Source organism: Gasterosteus aculeatus, chromosome 13 (assembly GCF_964276395.1).
Source record: "Gasterosteus aculeatus chromosome 13, fGasAcu3.hap1.1, whole genome shotgun sequence".
Lineage (NCBI taxonomy): Eukaryota > Metazoa > Chordata > Actinopteri > Perciformes > Gasterosteidae > Gasterosteus > Gasterosteus aculeatus.
In genome coordinates, this window is record NC_135701.1 from 1,831,715 (window position 1) to 1,852,155 (window position 20,441).

The following is a 20,441-nucleotide window of genomic DNA, read 5'->3' on the forward strand; positions in this document are numbered from 1 at the left end:
CGGTGGTTACGTCTGATGGTGGTTACGTCTGATGGTGGTTACAACTGACGGTGGTTACATCTGATGGTGGTTACGTCTGATGGTGGTTACGTCTGATGGTGGTTACATCTTATGGTGGTTCTATCTGATGGTGGTTACATCTTATGGTTATTCTATCTGATGGTGGTTACGTCTGATGGTGGTTACAACTGACGGTGGTTACGTCTGATGGTGGTTACATCTTATGGTTATTCTATCTGATGGTGGTTACGTCTGATGGTGGTTACAACTGACGGTGGTTACGTCTGATGGTGGTTACGTCTGATGGTGGTTACAACTGACGGTGGTTACATCTGATGGTGGTTACGTCTGATGGTGGTTACGTCTGATGGTGGTTCTATCTGATGGTGGTTACGTCTGATGGTGGTTACATCTGATGATGGTTACATCTGATTGTGGTTACAACTTATGGTGGTTCTATCTGATTGTGGTTACGTCTGATGTTGCTTACGTCTGATGGGTGGTTACATCTGATGGTGGGTACGTCTGATGGTGGTTACGTCTGATGGTGATTACGTCTGATGGTGGTTACGTCTGATGGTGGTTACGTCTGATGGTGGTTACATCTGATTAGATATTAATACAGAAAAGGCGTTATGAATCTAAACTCTGCCCTAAAAAAAGTAACCCGTTACCCGTTAGCTACGCCTCACATCTTCCACATCCTGGAGCTCATTGTTATGAAGGTTCAATGTTGACAAACCGACCAAAGAAATGTTTATTAAATAACTAATGTCCCGCCTGAAAAGGTCCTCAAATTACATTACATAACTTAGTAATAACTAATATAGTAATATTTGTGAACTTGACTTATTGTTGTGTTTATTTTCCTTTGTCCTTGTTGCTTGTTGCTGAGGTGAACTGTATTCTGGGCTTATTGAGGAAGGGCGTAAGAAGTTTAAAACCTTCACTCTTTGCTTACACCTTCCGGTTGCTGGTGAGATTCCATTCACACTAGTTGTTACATCCACTTGTGAGATTAAACACATCCTCATGCAAGAGCATACGTACATACAACTGAAAAACGTATATTATATTACATTTGAAACATTTAAACAACTATATGTTAAACACTTGCATATGTATCTAAACCTTTTATATCATAGTAATCATATGCAAGAGATTCACTTATAAGTGTTTAGTGTTTAACAATAAACAACCTTTTCATAGGGGCATGTATGAGTGTTTCGGATAGATACGTATAAATGTTTAACTAATACGCATGTAATCATTTCATATGTATGTGTACATGACACAGAAGTATATATGTATGCGTGTGTGTTTATTATATGTACGTGTAAGTGTTTGAGACGAGTATGTATGTTTTATATTACATCGTATTACATTACATGTCATTTAGCTGATGCTAAATAAGTGCATTCAACCATAAGGATACAAACTCAGAAGAGCAAGAAACAAGAAAGTGCAATTTCTTCAAATAAGCCAATTTAAAATGTATTATTAATCTCTATCTATCTATCTATCTATCTATCTATCTATCTATCTATCTATCTATCTATCTATCTATCTATCTATCTATCTATCTATCTATCTATCTATCTATCTATCTATCTATCTATCTATCTATCAATCACAATTATTATAATCAAAATATTTCAGGTCTATTGTTAAAAAATGTTTAATCTGGATGCATTTCCATGCAAAATGCAGTTGGCAGAATCTAAATTTGGGTTTATTCATTCCGCTGTCCATCATCTCAAATGTGAAGTAATTTAAAGAGTAAGTCTATAAAAATCTCCTTATTATTTTAAATTAATAACAGTCTTGAAGCAGATTTGTTGTCCGTGTGTGTGTGTGCGTGTGTGTGTCCTCCGTCAGCACGGCCGCGCGCTCCTGTCTCGGCATTTGCGCTTCAGCATCCGTCACGTGGCTCCACGCCCACCAATGGCATTACGGCGGTGTAACTTTTGCGATAAAGCAAGCGCAGTAAAGAGCGCGTGCACCGAAGTAGTTCTCAATCTGAGGTCTTCGATGGTCATCATCGCTCTCGCGCTAGCGGTGCTACTGGCTCTTAAAGCGGCTGCGTCGCATGCACCGAGCCCCGGATACCTGCTGCTCCCTCCGCTCCGCCTCTTCTCAGCAGCCCATCGCGGCTGCAGCAACCCGACATCCAGGTCCTAATCACCGCACCATCAGCGCTGACTGGCCGCTGGCACTGGGTTAAATGTTGGGAGAAAAGGCTCACGGTAAGTGATATCCCCCCCTATTCGGCATTCTGCGCCCGCGGCGTGCACATCCAGCGCAGAGGGGACTTTTGTTTTGTCCGAGTCAAGAAACCATTTTGATGCGCGTGATCCCGCAGGCCTACATGTGGAAATGCGCCGCCAACAGCTACATCCATAACCCCGTCAGGGCTCGCTTGTTTCATTCCACCATGGAGCAGAAAATGACTGAAACGAGAACAGAAAGAGCCTTTTTAAAGCAGGCGGATAAAAAAATAATGTTTTTAAATTTCAGGTGATTTCAGTTGTGAAATGTAACACATTAAAATTCATTCAAAATGAAATATAAACTAATACAATAGAGTATAAAAGTATATCCTAATTGTCTGCCTAATGACTAAACATAATATCTCGTTATGATGATGCAAAAAAATGCAGTAACAATTGGACAACCGTTTCAGAATGTAAAAACGCGTGTGGTAATAATAATGATAATATTACAAATAATATGAAAATGTCTTATAATTATATTCATACAAGTTATGCAAATAAAATAATAATCATATCAATATTACCATACTACCTGTACTATTATAAGTTAATAAAACTATTAATGATCGTAATAGTAATAATACTAGTTGTGGTAATACCACCAGTTTCATACAAATATTTGTTATTACTACAAAGAGTAGTTTTCATATAATTAGTAGTATTAACAAAATAACAATAATAATGAATAAGAAGCAAATGACTAAAGATTTGTTTTGTCTTGTGATGGCCGTGCACGGTGCGGGAGACAGATCCCTGCAGCGTGCGCGTTCCCTGCTTCAAGGGCCGCGAGACGCCTCTTTTTCCCGGTGGCCGGCAGCAATATTTATTCTAATAATGGACTAATATCAGAATAATATTCCGTACTGATCACCAAGAGACACGAGTTCCACTACAAAGATAATACAGCTCCTTTTTCCTATTTATTTATTTATTTGCCTTTGGAGAATCGTTTGGCTGCGGGAGATAATGTTCCGTCTGAACGGACACGTGCGGCGGGTTCGGACCGACGCAAACCAACGCGCATCTCTGACGACGCTCGTTTAACAGCAGAAAGTTGGGTTTATTATTTTCATGTTTCATTGTTATGCGAGCGGAGACCATTCATATTTGTTTGTGGGCCGTGATGACGAATTACATATGGCTCTATTAACATTTATTAACACATTTTTATGTTATTATAATGTATATTAAACTAGTTACAGTTTTAGATAATTTATAATACAACGTGGGAACGAATGTGAGGCCTTTTTTTTCCAAAACTGTTTTTCTTTGTGAAATTGAAATGAATATATTTATGATTATGTATCATTATTATGTGATTGTTATGTAATGATTTTTAAGTCCATCAAATAAATATATTATTTTTCATGTTTGGAATTTGAAATAGAAAATGAAAATTAAGTTAAAGAAATGTATGTCCTTATTTTTGCTTCAGATTAATTGTATCTAACTGAAAAACGGACTGAAACTATTTCACGCGGTCAACTGAATTACAGATAAATGTAATTTATGTTTAAAGAGCAAGAAACGCAAGACGGAAATTATTATGTAATGTCATTTAATCACAAGGACATCGTGTCAAGCATTCAAATGTCCAGTACGTTCCCAATAAATAATAAATCCCCGGGAAAAGATCCTGCATTTTATGCACCGTGTATTTGCATTAGTGTGCCGCGTTGCTTTTTGGCTGATGTGCGCGCGCGTGTGTGTTTGTGTGTGTCTGTGTGTGTCTGTGTGTGCACCAGGTGTCACTTTGAAAGTTATGGAATACACATATGACGAGGACCTGGAAGAGCTGTGTCCTGTGTGCGGGGACAAAGTGTCCGGATACCACTACGGTCTGCTCACCTGCGAGAGCTGCAAGGTACCACGTGCACGTCACTGAGCAGCACGCACACACGCACACACACACACGCACACACACGCACACTCACACAACCTGTGTTTACATCGTCTATCCAAACTTTAAAGTCAACCTCTGCATTAAAAAAAGATTCTCGGTCATTTAAATATTATTTCAGTTTCATTTTCTCTTCATTTTCTCATTTTTTCTCTATTGGAACAATAACGGATCCCCCGACACAATTTATCTGCAGGGAGCAATTTTCATCTCAAAATGTTAAATCCAGCGCCAACCTGCTGTGTCCAACGTGCCTCTGTCCTCCAGGGCTTCTTCAAGAGGACGGTGCAGAACAACAAGAGGTACACGTGTGCAGAGAACCAGGAGTGTAAAATAGACAAAACCCAGAGGAAGAGATGTCCTTTCTGTCGCTTCCAGAAGTGCCTCAATGTGGGGATGCGGCTAGAAGGTACAGTTCACTGGACTCAATGACAACAATAGCAAGATCACAAGAATTATGATCATAATAAAAACGATAATGATTACATTATTTATTTGGGAGGATTTTAGAGATTTATTTATATTTTTACGACGTTTCCTATTGTCTATTTTAATTCAACTAAATATAAGAACAATGAAGGTTTTGCTGGTGGCCCTCATGCTCCCTACACACATGCGATGGGATTAATTCCGAGACAGCGATGCAGGAAAGCACCTGCTTCCGTAGCAGAAAAAAGGACACATTCTTGACTTACTGATAAAACTCCAGAGACTCCCTTGTTTTAAATCAAAAGCTCTATTTAGACTGTACGAGAAGGAGTAGAGCTGCACAGGCTCTGGAGATTCTTCTCACCCCCCAAAAAGGAAGTTTAAATCACTGACATGTCCGTTACTGGCCGTGCAGGAATAGTCGGGGAAGCTGGTGAAACACTAGTTAGGACTTTACTCTCCTTCGCCAGAGTCGCTGTTTCATCTGTCCACCTGTTTTTCACCTCTTGTCTCTTGTGTGACAGCGGTGCGCGCAGACCGCATGCGTGGGGGGAGGAATAAATTTGGCCCCATGTACAAGAGAGACAGGGCCTTGAAGCAGCAGAAGAAGGCTTTGATTCGATCCAACGGGTTCAAGCTGGAGAGCGCTGCTCCTCCGCCGGCCTCCCCTCTGCACAGTGACTACGGATTCAGCCTGCCCACCATCTCCAAAAGCCTGCTGCCCTCCACCCCGAGCTCCGTCACCCCCACAGAGTACGAGGCTAACCTCTACGGGACCCCATCCCTGGGCATGGCCATGCAGCCCCACGTGCCCCTCGCCTCTCAGTACCAGTACGCGTCCTTCCCCGGCAGGGCGATAAAAGCCGAATGTCCCGACTACACCAGCTCCCCCGAGTCCCTGAGCGGATACGCCTACCCAGACATGTACCCCTCGGCCTCGCCGCAGCCGCCCGGCCTCCCGCCGCTGGTGCTGGAGCTGCTGCGGTGTGACCCGGACGAGCTGGTGGTGCAGAGTAAGATCGTGGCTCACCTGCAGCAGGAGCAGAGCGGCCGGGGCCGGCTGGACAAGCCCAGCACCTTCAGCCTGATGTGTCGCATGGCGGACCAGACTCTATTCTCCATAGTGGAGTGGGCTCGCAGCTGTATCTTCTTCAAGGAGCTCAGGGTGAGTCGCCAGCCATGGTTCATATCCTCACGCTCACAAGAGCACGCACGTCTGGGTGGTGGAGGGCAGCGGCTCGGTTTGCAGCTGCACTCCACAATGTGAAACAGCTTTTCTAGAATGAGCTACGTATGTCACAAACTGGAACACAGCTCGGATACAGACGATGTTTAAATGTTTAGTTCCTTCCAAAAATATTTTTGTGTCATTAGAAGATTTGAAATTTGTCAAAATACAGCCAACAGACATGTACTGCTGCATAAATAAGTTCTGAATGATAAAACAAATGAGAGTAGACCGCAATGAAATACACTCCAGGTGAATTCATTACTTCATGTTCTTTTGTGATTCACAGCTTTTCTGTGATGAATTGTTGAAACGAGGCCTTATTTTATGCTTTTGGGGAATTTAGGGGAAATCAACACAATAATTATTGAAATAAATGGATCTTGCGACCAATCAAAGTGCTTTAACACCACATGACATCATTCACCCGTTCACGCCCATTCATACACGCAGGAGCCACACACAGAGCCACCTGCCCATCAGTAACTAACATTCACACACTTATACTGTTACCCATATTCAGAAAATGCCACCCATTGGTTTTGTGCACTAAGATCCAAAGTGGTTCAGAGGGACTTTTCTCCCCGGACGGCATCACGCCGCAGAACTTAAGTTGTAGTTTTAGTTTGGTTACAGGTTTAGGAAAACGGCACAAAACACCAAACACGTGTCTCAAGTCTGCTGGAACCGACCCGACCATATTTCTCTTACAACGCGACACATTGACAGTGATTACAATGCCTTTTTTCTCTGTGTTTCCCCGTGAAAACACTTCAATATCCGTCTTAAAAACACTTGTCTGATCAGGAAACTTCTTTGTTGTGTTGAGGCCACAAAATGACTTTTTAGGTTTTGTTTTTGTTTTGAAGTGCTGTAACTGAAGTGCACAAGTTACTAAACTTTGACCTTTTGTTTTCTGGTTGAAAGGCAGTTTTTTGTTTAATCCAATTTGATATACAAGAATCAAAGGTCATTGCAGGCACAGAGCTCTGCATGACGCCAGCCGCTACAGTGTCATGAACGCTTATAGAGTTGGTCGGACATATTAATCAGTCAAGTTGGATGTTTGGCAAAACCATAGACATACACCAGAGGGGTCACAAGAGGGCGGAGCTAAGTACAACGCCCATTAAGACATTTACAGGCAAATGACACTGTGAAAGGGTTAAAGTTGGGGAATGAACACACAGACCACTCCCAGAGCTGTCAATCACTCTTTGCCCCGCCCTAAAGCACATCGTTCTTCATGCTCTGTTTGAAGAAGACTTTTAGATCATTATACACAATTTAAAATAATAATGAACAAATATACTGTGTTTAATGGAAATGAATGTATAAAAGAGATATTCGTTTTTCTTCCCTTGGCTCTATTCACTATTACAAATCAAGGATCCTGAATGAGTACTGGATTCAGTTTCAGCTTTGTACGGTGTTTCTTCTTGGCTGCTGTTTCCTCAGTGCTCAGTAGTGGTTGTCTACTCACACACGCATGATGACTGGACTTACAACAGTGTCCTACTCCTTCATCTCCAGCACTGTGATTGTGCCGCAGACACAGTAGAATTGGACCAACGATGATTCAAACAGGCTCGATATGCCTTCTGCTCGGAGGGAGAATAAGAGACTCTGACAAATCAGAGCCGTGTGAGTCCTCCCATAGTGTGCTGACACAGAAACATCTGTGGACGAGCTACGTTCAGACCGATGAAGCAGTTTACAAAGCAACAACGACTTCTCTAATAATGCTTAGTTACTCAGGTACAGTCAGAAACCTATAACCACATCGGCGGCCTTCCGCCAGGTGATCAAACAAGCTCTATGGCGTTTAGAACCCCTCCGTGTAGCTGGACACCATAGCGACCAGAGCCGGATCAACAGAGCTGCGCACATCACTCTGCAATGTTTCCAGTTCCTGCAGCGTGCATCTGTTTGTTTGTCTGCTGGCTGTCGAACCGGCACCGTGTGAAACTGCAGTACCCTCCGCTCACATGCAGCCGCGATGCTAAACCCAACCACGGCAGGCTTCTATTCTCTGAGTTACGCCATTCTAGAATCATGTGCTCATTCTCACAACAAATATCTTTTAATCCTCATCATGGCCGAGGTTTTCCTGTGGTAATCATCTGCTGAATGGAACAGATTTTGCAACATTTGATCTGCTCACAGGACTCAACTTCCAAACCAAAGTATGAAAACGACTTGGCTGGTGATAGAATTCTTAGTTTCTGTGTTGTTGTTACTGTTCCGTGTCTCATAAAGACACTTTGTGATGCTGAGGAGATGTGATGTATCTTCTTATACTGACAACAACAAGGTATCTTTGTACTGCCTGTGTGTGGATACATATATGGGTTATTTATGTACAAAAAGTCCAATTGGCTGGATGACACTGGTTCCCATTTGCTTTTACATTCTCTTTCAAAAGAACCGTAGCTGTTTTCACTTTTCACACCCTCCGATGTGCAGGAGGTTGTGCAGTAAAACGTAGTCATTTATTTACAGCTCTGCCTGACTCAAAATAAGGCTCACTACTGACTTGAAGTTGCGGCAAGCACGTGTGCTTATGATAGTTATGCAGACAAGTTCAGCCATAACATTTTGAGAGTGTGGACGTTCACTAAGAAAGTCTCATCATGCTGTCCATAATCCATTATAAAAAAATGATGCATTTTAATCTGCTTATAATACTGTATAATTGTAGTTACAATAGCAAAATCATAACACATTATAAAGCACTTTAACAATTGCTTGTCATTTAGTTTTTCCTTTGCAAGAATCCTAGAATATTATAATTCCCATAGTTGTGGTACTATTAAAATGTATTATAATGTAATAAAAGTGGAAAAATATCAAGGACTCTATGCCACAACACACGAAACGTAAAATGACTTTTTACAGTTTTAAAAAGGAACAGAACATAATCCGTCGAGTTGTTCATCCAGCTAGCGAAATAACCATTTAATGGAATTGTTCCAAATGGGTTAAGCAAAACAGCGAGGTGGTCATTTTGTTTTGGGAATGCATCATTGTCAGATGCCAGGAAATATGAATCAACATTTAACCTAATTTTGTAACAGTAACAGAAGTCAAATTGTAGCCTGTTTCTCTTTACATGTATACAAGTAATACACATACGTAACAAAACTCCCTAATATCAAATCACAAGAAGAATATATTGCAGCATATTCGCTTGTTGTAATTTCGACAGGTTCTTTGTTCGTCTTCTTTTTGCTTCCCCGTGCTTTGACGACAGTCGCCATTCTTAGGTACGCACAGTGAGAACAAAGCTATGCATATTTGGCCGAGAGAGGCTCGCACGGACAGAGCTGGGCAGGATAATTACATTCCGCGCAGCCGATAACGGGGAAATGTGCGCTCTCCAATGCTCGGCGCTCGTCTACATTGTTGCTAACTTGTGAGCAGAAGGGAGGCGACTGATTTCTGCAGCTCCCCGTGTCGTGTCTTGATTTGACCTCGCACTCACCTGCTGAGTTATCGAGGAAGTCCACACAATGAACGTCCCACATGTTCAGCTACTGAAGGCAGTATTCACCAGGCATTGAATTTAATATTAAATGCCTTCACTTGTTTGGTTACATAAAACCCTTTGCAGAGTCACATTATTATGCGTTGACATAGTAAGAAGTGCGTAGTCAAGTTCAACCGCGGATTGGCTGAAGGGAAACTGTTTCATAGATCCGGAGAGGCGCATCTCCAAACATTTCTGCCACATCTGCTGTCACTGGTCGGCATTGTCCATGCTGATTAGTTTATACAAATGACTTCTCGGATGCCGGCTTCCTTCCTGCATCCAGCTCAATCCACATCGGTTGAATTGAAAGGTTTTTTTTATAGACAGGGTTCTTACATTATCCATTATGTATATATATCAATATCAATATATGTATATTCTAAAGATTGAGTAACATAACATATCTGTGGGCTAATGCCAGACATTGAATTTATGAAATGCCCTGAACAACATCTGCTTGTGTAACTCCAAATGGCGACTGTCAGCCAAGCAAGTGGACTGTAAGCGTCAGTAAGAGGAGCAACATGTCATAAGAGTAACAAGCTCAACGTACCAGTGAAACGGTTTTTCATGTCTAAATTCAAAATGAGGCTGTTGTTGTTAAGATACAAAGTTGCACAAAATACTGTAGTTCATCGGTCAGTGTAGAGGATTTAAATGAAGGCCTCTAATAGGCTGGCTAGAGAAGGATGCTGGGAAACAGTAAACCTTAAAGGACTCTTCAGAGGTTTACTCACTGCTTATTGCTTCTCTTAAACCAAGTCAGCAGAAAAAGGTCCCATGCTTCATTTCTGCAAAGAGCAGATAAGTTTAATATCAATGTTTCTGACCCCAAATATGTTTCATAAAGTCTTCATAAATGCACAGGGCCACGACGCTGGCAAGCGCATAAGTATTTCTCAAGGGACACAAACGGTGGTCCCGTGGGGGAAAGTCCACAGCGGGTTGGACACTTCCACCCGGCTGCTTGCTCTGCTCATCATACTACGCAACTTTCAGTAATTGTTCCACTTCCTTTTCATTTGCTTTGCGCTTAATTACTGACCAATACTGACCAATATCACATATATAAAGAGGATTACAGGGTTTGCAGAACGTTGTCCTCCTGGTCCGTGGTCACTGGTGAGCTCCAGTGAGTGTTGACAGGATTACGATTATATTTACGTCGTCATTCTTGAGATTTTGACTTCCTGGCTACAAGATTGAAAATGGCTTAAACAGGCAAAATGAAAATAACGTGATACATCTGACACAGTTCTACGATTTAACACGAACAGTTTTTTCCGGGAGATGTTTGGCTGCAGCAGAGTGTCCGACTGCTCTTGAAGAGGAAGCACAGGAGGTCACAGAGACCTTTTGCTTCCTTAACCCCTTCCTTTATCACTGTAAACCCGGACCACCCCCCCCCCAGATGTGGACAACCAGAGTGGACACAACCCTGTGCAACTGATATATAGTTTAATTCATCCGGACAGTAATTCTGTCATCTTGGTGTCGGACCAATGTGTGTCTGGGCCCATTAGCGGCCGGGGCTGCAAAATTGCCGACCGCCGTGTCCTTCGGTTTGCAGACAATATCGCAGCGAGGTGGGGCTCAATCTAAAAACACGCCCATCCCCCAGAGCACGGCAGCTGTGACTGGGAGCGGTGCAGTGTTGGGCGGCTGGGGGGGTTAGGGTGAGGTGAGCAGGTTGACGAGGTCTCAGCTGATGCTCTTCAGCACGCAGCACGAGGCTCTGCAATAACACAAACTCCCAACACAGTAAATGAACACGCCTTCTTTTTATGGTCTCCGCGATTTTCACTTGGAACTGTTTTTGGTCACATATTTTGTTACATTTTCGCTCCGTTTAATAGCTTGCCAGTAGAATTGATTGCATTTTGAATTCAATTGAAATTTAGAATCAATTTTTATTGACGAGTGAGTTTTCATTTAAAAGGAATCCAGCAATGTGTGATGTTTCCATATTGTTTGTACAAACAATACAAAATGATAGAAAATACAATTGAAAAATACTTTGAAAAGCGGACATTTATTTTCATTCCCATTCAACATGCACACAGATGCTGTGGGAGACAGTTATTTTTGTTTGAAATGATATTGATCAGGATGTTTGTTTGGTAAATAAAAGAGGTAAAAAAGCCTCCGAATACACATGTATGAACCGAGCGAACCTCTGACTTGCTTTATGTCTTTTCTCTCCCTCTGTGTGTCCGTGCGTGTCTGCTTCCTGGAGGTGGGAGATCAAATGAAGCTGCTCCATAACTGCTGGTCTGAACTTCTGGTCCTGGATCACATCTTCAGACAAGTGCAGCATGGACAGGAAGACAGCTTCCTGCTGGTGACCGGCCAGGAGGTAACAACTCCCTAACACAACTTCCCACCATCTGCTTCATTCGTTTGCACACACTCCTTCAGAACACGGTCAACGCTGTGTTTGTGCAATATTAAACACATTGATGAAAGCAGCCCATTCATCGCATCCCGTGGTTTTCACATACGTACAGCAGGAGATCAGTCGTAATGTTGTCCTAAATATGTTCATTAGGTCATCAGCAAAATCGAACATTAAAACTCATTGAATAATTGTCTCATTCCAAGCATTTTACCAGCTACAGCTGAATGAAATACATCTGAATTAAGATGAACTGTTTATCCCACACATTGCACAGTGTAGGTGGCAATAAAACAGCCCCACAGTCCTATACGTATGCTTCTATATGCTCCTGTTCCCGCTAAAAATCACGTTGGGCAGCTGAAGGAGAAACAACATCGGTGTTCTCAACAAACTGCCACCTTCTTTTTCTCCCTGTTGACGTTCCTCGGGGGGGGGGCTCTTCCTGTGTCAATGAGAGGATGTCACATGATGCATTCCTGATTTGTGATTTTGCGCGGTGTGAATTACATTGAGCGGAATTGAATCGTTTCACTGACCCACGTCTGAAGGTGCGCGGAAGATAAGTGAGTCTGTGTTTTCAGGTGGAGCTCTCGTTCATCCTGTCCCAAGCCGAGGCGGCTCTGTCCAGTCTGGTCCAGAGGGGGCAGGAGCTGGCGGCGAGGCTGCGGGCGCTGCAGTTGGACCGCAGAGAGATCGCCTGTCTGAAATTCCTCCTCCTGTTCAACCCCAGTGAGTCGGCTTCGTGTTTGTGGCCATCGCTGTGATGCGTGTGACGACGGTGTGGCTGATTGAGTAAACAGTACAGAATTATTCTCAGTGACCGTCATTTCAGGGCGGCACGGTGGAGTGGTGGTTAGCACTGTTGCCTCACAGCAAGAAGGTCCTGGGTTCGATTCCGCCCAGTGGCCTTTCTGTGTGGAGTCTGCATGTTCTCCCCGTGTCTGCGTGGGTTCTCTCCGGGTTCTCCGGCTTCCTCCCACAGTCCAAAGACATGCTCTGGGGATCAGGTTAATTGGGGACTTTAAATTGCCCGTAGATGTGTGAATGGTTGTGTGTCTCTGTGTCGCCCTGCGATTGGCTGGCGACCAATCCAGGATGTACCCTGTCTATCGCCCGAAGTTGGCTGGGATGGACTCCAGCCCCCCCGCGACCCTGTGTGCAGGATAAGCGGTTTGACAATGGATGGATGGATGGATGGATGGACCGTCATTTCACACAAACTGTATTAGGCATTGCATTATCTGCAATGCCTATTTATCCATAAGGTTACACGTATTTTCCAAAGTGGCCTTTTTCCCTCCAATAAATTCATTTAATTAAATTTCTAGGGTTGACAAAAGCCAACATTGACAAAGACATCCTCCTCAAACATTGTTCACTAATGGCATTCAAAAGAGGCGTAATGGATGGTCCATCATTCGATGGTAGGACCGACATTCAGGCAGTGACTTGTGCAGATGGAGAGAGCGTAGACGTGGCTCGCCCAGATTCTCACAAGTGTTCGCTGTTTAGCGCTGGCAGGCGGGGAACAAAGAGCTTCTGAATGAGGAGAGCACTTGTCACAGACAGAGAACATTTGCTGTCTTTGCCTGCGGCTTCTTTGCTCTCGCTCCCCCTCATCTTCAGAGTCAGGTTTGTCGGGGGGTAATTTAATTGCCCTTAAGCCGTTTGAAAAGATGATTCAGAACATTGATTCAAAACATTTAATTACTGTGTGAATGGATTCTTGAAGATGGGCTCAGCTGATGCTGAATGCCGGTCCAATGAAGGGCATCGCTATTGTCTCCCACAAACACACGCATACACACAGCCACCCACACTCAGTCATAAACTCGCCTTATCTCATTCATAACGCATAGATATACCATCAAAAAGCTAACATGACTGCTTCGTATGAACTATGAGAACTGTTTTAAATCTACCTCCTGATATTACAAATTACTGCAAATATATGACCTGTTCACAAGTGCACCATTCTAAGTGAATCTTTAACCTTAAAAGATCCCGTGTTACCCTTTTACATGGAAGCGTGTAGCAGGCTAGCTCACAGACGTTACCTTTGCGGCAAAGGGGGAGGTTGATAAAGGAGCTGAGGGGTCTTTTGTGGATGGATCACCTTCTTGTTTTTAAACTAAACCACAATCTTACCGAAGCCTAACCAAGCACTGTTGGTTGGTAAGTGTAAAAACGAAGAACTACGCAAAGCCACGTTTCTTTTGAAGAACATTTTACACAACGGCTACGACACGTCTGAACCTAACAGGGGTGTTGATCGTCATATCTCCAAGCCTGTGTGAGAATGCGTTGGACCCAATGTCAGCAGATGCAGAGACCCCTCAGGGAGTAACGCTCATGTTCATCCTGTGTGTGTGTGTGTGTGTGTGCAGATGTGAAGCTGCTGGAGGACCAGGCCTTCGTGGAGGGCGTCCAGGAGCAGGTGAACGGGGCTCTGCTGGAGTACACTCTGTCCACCTACCCTCAGTTCCAGGAGAAGTTCAGCCAGCTGGTTGTGCGGCTGCCGGAGCTCCGCTCCCTCAGCACGCAGGCAGAGGACTACCTGTGCTACATGCATCTGAGCGGAGAGGTGCCCTGCAACAACCTGCTCATTGAGATGCTGCACGCCAAGCGAGCTTGCGTGTGAGGCACACACACAGGTGGAACCCCGTCATGTGTGTGGGACGATAGAAAGGTTCATATGAGGTCATCTTCTGAGGGCTGCCGTTTGGTTAGAAGAGGAGATCATGTTTTTTAGAGTTTGGAATTATAAATGTCCATCTGTACTCAAAGGTAGTTACATTTTGAATGTTAATGCTTTCCTATCCTGCAGGGCTACATTAATGTGACCTTTATAAACTGGATTTTCTACCTTGTTTTCATAAATCTAAAATTAGAGCTGACTGTAAAGTTACCTTATGTCATCTTTGAATCCGACATCACGAGATATTTTCTACGTCCCACAGAGCTGCCAAGCAATCATTTAGACCCACAGAAATCTTGTGACTGAGGTATCTCGTCCATAGCTGCAACATCATTGGTCATTTCTGAAACATCCATCCATGAATATTGTTCTGACATGACTGGAATACTGTTTCAAACACCACTTTAGAAGTAATTTGTGTATCTAGTGCTGGCCTCATGCCTCATTACAAAACGGGACTATGTGTGTGGCCACACCGATTGAATACTCGCTGGTTGAGCTGACCAACACTGTTCATCGATTGTTGTTTTCTTTCGATGAAGATTGCCAAACACAACACAATGTGTAGACCAGCACTGCCTGTAATTCCAAAACATATGAAAACTCTTATAAGGTTGAATATATTTAAATTTTAAATAATATTTAGATGTGTTAATATATTGATATATAGAAGTCAGACATATTAAGAAAATCACATTGTTTTGTTGCTGATCATGCATCAAGAGAGAAAAAGTTTTATTTGAAAGATGGAAACAGACAATGAAAAGGGGAGAAATAAAAAATAAATTGTACACACCAACCAGTTATGGATGAAAACATGAAAAAGAGGTAGCCAGGCCCGAGGAACAGAAAGAGAGATGAAACAGGACAACCGTATGTTCGGTTTCCACCGAGGACTCAGACACCACACAGGGGGGGAACGATGCATCGAGGTTTTGGTTTAAACGTTTATTTGTAAAATCTGATTGGTTTTTGCCTCCAAAAAGGAAAACGTCAGCAGTGTCACCTTTCAACACACTGTACAGTAGGATCTCACCATGTACGGTGAGAAGAATGTTTCCCACTGAAGCTGCTTCAGAGATCGTTTTTAGTAGACTACCCATGATGAAGATGACTTTCCAAACTTCTGCATTCTGTAAATAATATTATTGCTTTTTTTGTTCTTTAATCGTCAAAACCCACGACCAAAACCACCAACGTGCCATTACCTTCTTTCCAGCCCCATCTGCGTCACCGTCTCAGAACCATTGAAACGCTGCATTAGTCAATGATTTTGGTGCAGTTGTATATGAAAATTGCATTTTGTCACTGCCAATATTTGTTATGACAATCACCAAGGTTTAAAAGAAAGCCGATTCGTTCCCCCTCAGTATTGTGCTGTTAGGACGCTCGCACTTCCTGCTTCATCTTCATCTCAACACAAGGTGAAACACAGTCTCCTTCACTCCTGATACACATTGTAAATACAAACCAGTGGGTTATGTATCTTGCTGTGCGTCTGCCACTGTAACACACTGGCTGAGTGTCCCTTAGTCTGTCCCCAAAGACACTTAACTGTTTCCATACAAAACGACCAGGTTAGGTGTTCATCCAAACATACAGAGTCTGTCCGGTGGGCATTTGGCCAGTACCAAGATCAGCAACATGAACATTACCCATTCAAGCCTTGTTTGATGGCTGGTCAGGTTTTTTTTTTACAGTTCCATCCACCGTCCACCCCCCCCTCAGAATTGCTTTAATTAACCCATCTCTTGCTTGGAGTTTCATTTTTAAAGGATGTAAAAAAATCAAAGAGCACACCATCAAAGCAATTTTTTAAATTTAGAGTTCCTTTATTATTTGACCAAAGTAATCCCCATTGAAATGATTAATTAAATGAAGCTTGTGTTATTGCAGAATTCAGTTCTCAGGTCGATGGGTGTAAACGTCATGGGTCAGTAATACTCCCCACTGATGGGAATGTCTGACATATTCCTGTATATTTTATATATTTTTAAGAAGATAGTGAGTCACACATTGGGCCTACCGGCCACATACACAGTGTTGAAAACCATAACACTGTACTGTGTTTGTAGCAGTTAGTGATTCATCTCTGAACTCCCAGATGTTTGTAAGGTGACACATCCTATTTCAAAGCACATGACTCTCAGCGATGTTATAACAGAGCGTCAAACTAAAACGCAGTCCAAGCAGTGTGCGTAATATTGTGCTGCTCAACTTTCTTACTGTGGCGATTTAAAATCATTCCTCGTCCATCCTTTTCAAGGTATCGTAGACAATCACTCCGTCTGCCTTAACTTAATGTCTGAAAAATGCACACACCCCTTGGGTTTCCAGTCGAGATAGCTGTGTGTTCACTCTGTACAGTGTATTTATGTTGTGAAGTGACTATCGAATGCAAGATGAAGATACATTTCAACGCAAAAAGTTCTCTGCTTTATGTCGAGGTCAAATTGCTACTGTTGTGGAACTGATTCTATTGATATTGCCTTTGTTTTTGCTATTTGTTCACGTTTTATTTTCCTGTGAGTCCCGTCTTAAACCGAAGTTTTTCTCTCTTAAAAGACAAAGTGACCAACACTTTTTTTCTTTCAATATATTTTATTGTAATAGCATCAAACCAATAAATTTCAGTGAAGTAAAGCTCCACTCGTGTGTCTATTATTTCACAACATTTATTAGTTGTGCACAAACGAGACATAGATCATGAGTAGAAGTCTCCTCGGTCATCGTGTGGCTGTTGTTAGCCTCCTTGGACTTAACTTAACACATACATGAACAATATCAGTTACACTCTAAAACATTACATTCAGTTTAAAAAATAATACTCAAAAGTAATCACCATTTAATGTACCGTCAGATGGACAGTATAGTCGTTGAGACTGACATCTGTAAGGTCTAAAATGGTTTTATCACACCTGATAAGAGGATATTTTTTTTCATTCATACGCACTGATTACATTTCATGGTGGAACAAAACTCTTTGGAGGGAAATTAATTTGGACTCACAAGTGAAGGCAAACTAAAGAACATAAGCTGCTGTTGCCAATGACAGCGGTGTGGGGCTTAATACCTGCAGCCCCGCTGCAATTTGATTGGGTATTTGCAAAGTACTATTTATCTTCATTTGAAGAACAAATTAGTAATAATATGTATTTTTAATCAAGAAGATTAATTGCATTATAATGAAAGATATTAATTATCTTAAGAATTATCTTATCCACCAAAAGAAACGGCAGTACACGTGAACAGAGATAACACATTTCAAGCAATTACAGCAAATACAGTAACAGTGACCAATGATTGGGATGCGTTTTTTAATATATACATCAGTAACTGCAACAGGATTCTTGGCAGGTCAATCTATTTACAGTACAAGCCCAACAAAGGCACCAAAATGTCCCCATTGAACATTTGAGGAAACATTAGGACAGAAGAGAAGCAGTAATATCTGTCAAACATAAAAATAGTTGTTCCGTGGACTTGTAAGACTACTTTAAGAAGCATTGTACAACCCTTGTTTATAAAGTAAAGGAAGCGTTGCGGTTAACTTAGGTTTCCCCGACAATGCAGATGAAAAGTATTAAAATTCACGCTGAAAAGTCAGCAACAATTGTTTCCAGGAACATTTTTTCGAGCTATAAACAAGTTATAAACATGTAATTTTTCACACTGTATATGATGAATCCCATGAAAAAAAAATCCATTTACGTCTACTGCATCTAGTCCAAAGTTGAGGATGAACAAAAACTATAGACTTTTTATCAAATATGGCTGCCAGTGAGTCAGCACCATCTCCTAAAACATTTATGTTTGTCATTTTGCTTTTCTTCATCCTGCCCACATGCTTACTTTACTCCATACTCATCCTCCCTGCAGAGTGTGTGTACTTGTGTGTGTGTGGTGGCAGACGGTGCACTTCCTCAGACGGGATCGACATGTGTGCCCATCGTAGTGCACGCTTGTTGTTACTGAGTATCAGGATCCACTCCATTGGCAGTTCAACAACCTGTAGTGAAATGAAGTAAAAGGCGTTAGCTCTGAGTGTGTTTGTGTACAAAGAGACAAACAGAAAGGAGGGGAATGAAAGGCAGAGTGGGAGAGAGAGCAGGTGTTGGAGTGGTTAATGGCTGATGAGCCTGAATAGTCAGGGCCGTCCATTCCTGATTAGGGGAATTAACTTCTCCTTTGTCTCATTGGTCAACAATAAACCCCACGCAGCACTCAAACACCCTCCATCAGGCGTTATTCACAGACGGCTAAACACTTAATGAATGTGCAAACTTAATTTTCCTTACTGCCAGGCAATTCAGAGCAGTGACTCGGCCCTTTGGAAGTATGGGAACCATCTGTTGTATTTGCCTGAACATTCAAATCACAAAAGACAGTTGGGGCATTTTTCACACAGGCCTAAATGTTGTGTCCTTTAGGTCAATGGAGACAATCCAGGGAAAGTAACCCGTTTTGCTCTTTCCTAAGGGGTCAGATCAGCCTAAATAATTGCAAATGCACACAGAAAGACTCACAAAGGCAAACAGAAAGATGAACAAATAGGCTCGGAACAACTCACAAATATATCCAATATACAAATGCAAACAGACAAATAAATGAATTCTCACAAATGCATCCAGATTTGTATGTATTTGCTTGTGGACTGCTTCACTTTTTTTTAATACTCCCCTGACGTGGTTGGATTCACAAATACGTTTTTTTTCAACATAGACCAGTAAGACAATCAGTCACCCTCATTTTCACATCAGTGCAGCTCCCCCCGCCCCCCTCCCCACGAGGCTGCCAGCGTTATCACCAAAAGCGAAGCAAACTATTTCCAAGGTAGATTCCATGCAAAGTCAATGCACAGACGCGAATGGTTGCGTAGGAAGCGCATTGTCAACGGGCGGCGTGGAGGGCGCAAAAAACGTGGCGCGAAAGACACAAAAAAAGCAAAAAGAGCGAAGCGAATAAATCGCCCGACACTGTCTTGTGAGATCCAATCAGCGTTGAGATCATCATCAGCGCCGCCCTGCTGCCCAAGGAGCAGCCACTCACCGGAAACAGACAGACATGTTCCCGCTACTGAGAATGAACGCCTAGTTGGTATCTAACGTTTGTGGTTTCCACAACAAATAAAAAGAAGAAATAGTTATTTCGATGGTGGATAGCGGAAATGATGGTGGTGAAGTAAACTTGTGCAGGTAAAGCATAGCGAAAATTCGCTTTGCTTTTGGTGTGAACGCAGCAATAATACAATAACTCTTACTACAAGCGTTAGTTTGTTTTGCAATGTAATGCATACAGACAATCTAAGCTCATAAGCTAACGTTAACTTAACGTAACGGTGTCCTAACCGAGGCAGCTTTTAGATGACTATGCCGTAAAACTAAAGTTAAAATTTTCTCAACCAGAGTCGGTAAAAAGACGCTAATGGCGATGAATTAGCTGTGAGCTGGTATCACCCTGATCTGGACAAACGCCCATCGTCATTGTGAACATCATTGCAATCATTTTTCATAGGTGGATTAAATATTGGTTAAAGGGTTGCCAAAATCAATCCTGTCTACATATCCGGAAACCCAATTCTGACCTTTTACAATATGCGATATCCCGCCCCAACACCTCCGTGCAATAAAAGCTCTTTCAAAAACTATTTTCTCTAATGAAACTTTCCTGCAGTAGTTAGATATGTAAATGTATATGTTCACGAGACTTGACACGTACATTCATTGACATGTGTGAATTAACATTACCAACGTTTTCAAGTTGATCAACGTATACCGGAAACGCCGTCAAATTGCGTCTGTCCAGGTCAGGGCAACATATGCTTTTGCTGTCCAGGTTAGGATACCGTTTCGTTACAAAATTCCCACAACGTAGTTTCGCCAGTAATTTGTTTGAAAATAGCTAGCTTGTTTAAAGATATAAATGATAACATGAATTTAATTGAATTTGATTGTGTTTCTGAGTTCATATTGGCCGAAGTTGG

General features: G+C 42.3%; 2 protein-coding genes across 6 annotated transcripts in view; one reads left to right on the top strand and one right to left on the bottom strand.

Annotated features, from left to right (window-relative positions):
* Positions 1–1,983: 1,983 nt before the first annotated feature.
* Positions 1,984–17,101, top strand: nr5a1a (nuclear receptor subfamily 5, group A, member 1a). 2 transcript variants are annotated; one of them, XM_040195138.2, is made up of 7 exons: positions 1,984–2,246; positions 4,019–4,137; positions 4,441–4,582; positions 5,127–5,767; positions 11,599–11,718; positions 12,342–12,489; positions 14,148–17,101. In XM_040195138.2, the coding sequence occupies exons 1-7, from the start codon at positions 2,225–2,227 to the stop codon at positions 14,399–14,401; spliced, it is 1,446 nt and encodes a 481-aa protein (XP_040051072.1). In that variant the 5' UTR covers positions 1,984–2,224; the 3' UTR covers positions 14,402–17,101. The 2 variants fall into 2 exon arrangements, with proteins under 2 accessions (XP_040051072.1, XP_040051073.1); XM_040195139.2 differs by having other exon boundaries at positions 1,998–2,246; positions 5,139–5,767.
* Positions 16,373–20,441, bottom strand: part of adgrd2 (adhesion G protein-coupled receptor D2) — a 30,917-nt gene continuing 26,848 nt past the window's right edge. For 2 of the 4 annotated variants that reach the window (XM_040195136.2, XM_040195135.2), the window contains one exon: positions 17,762–18,467. In XM_040195136.2, the coding sequence (XP_040051070.2) occupies positions 18,460–18,467 (8 nt within the window). In that variant the 3' untranslated portion in view covers positions 17,762–18,459. Of the gene's footprint in view, positions 18,468–20,441 lie in introns of all 4 variants that reach the window. The other 2 variants (XM_040195133.2, XM_040195134.2) reach the window with 2 other exon arrangements.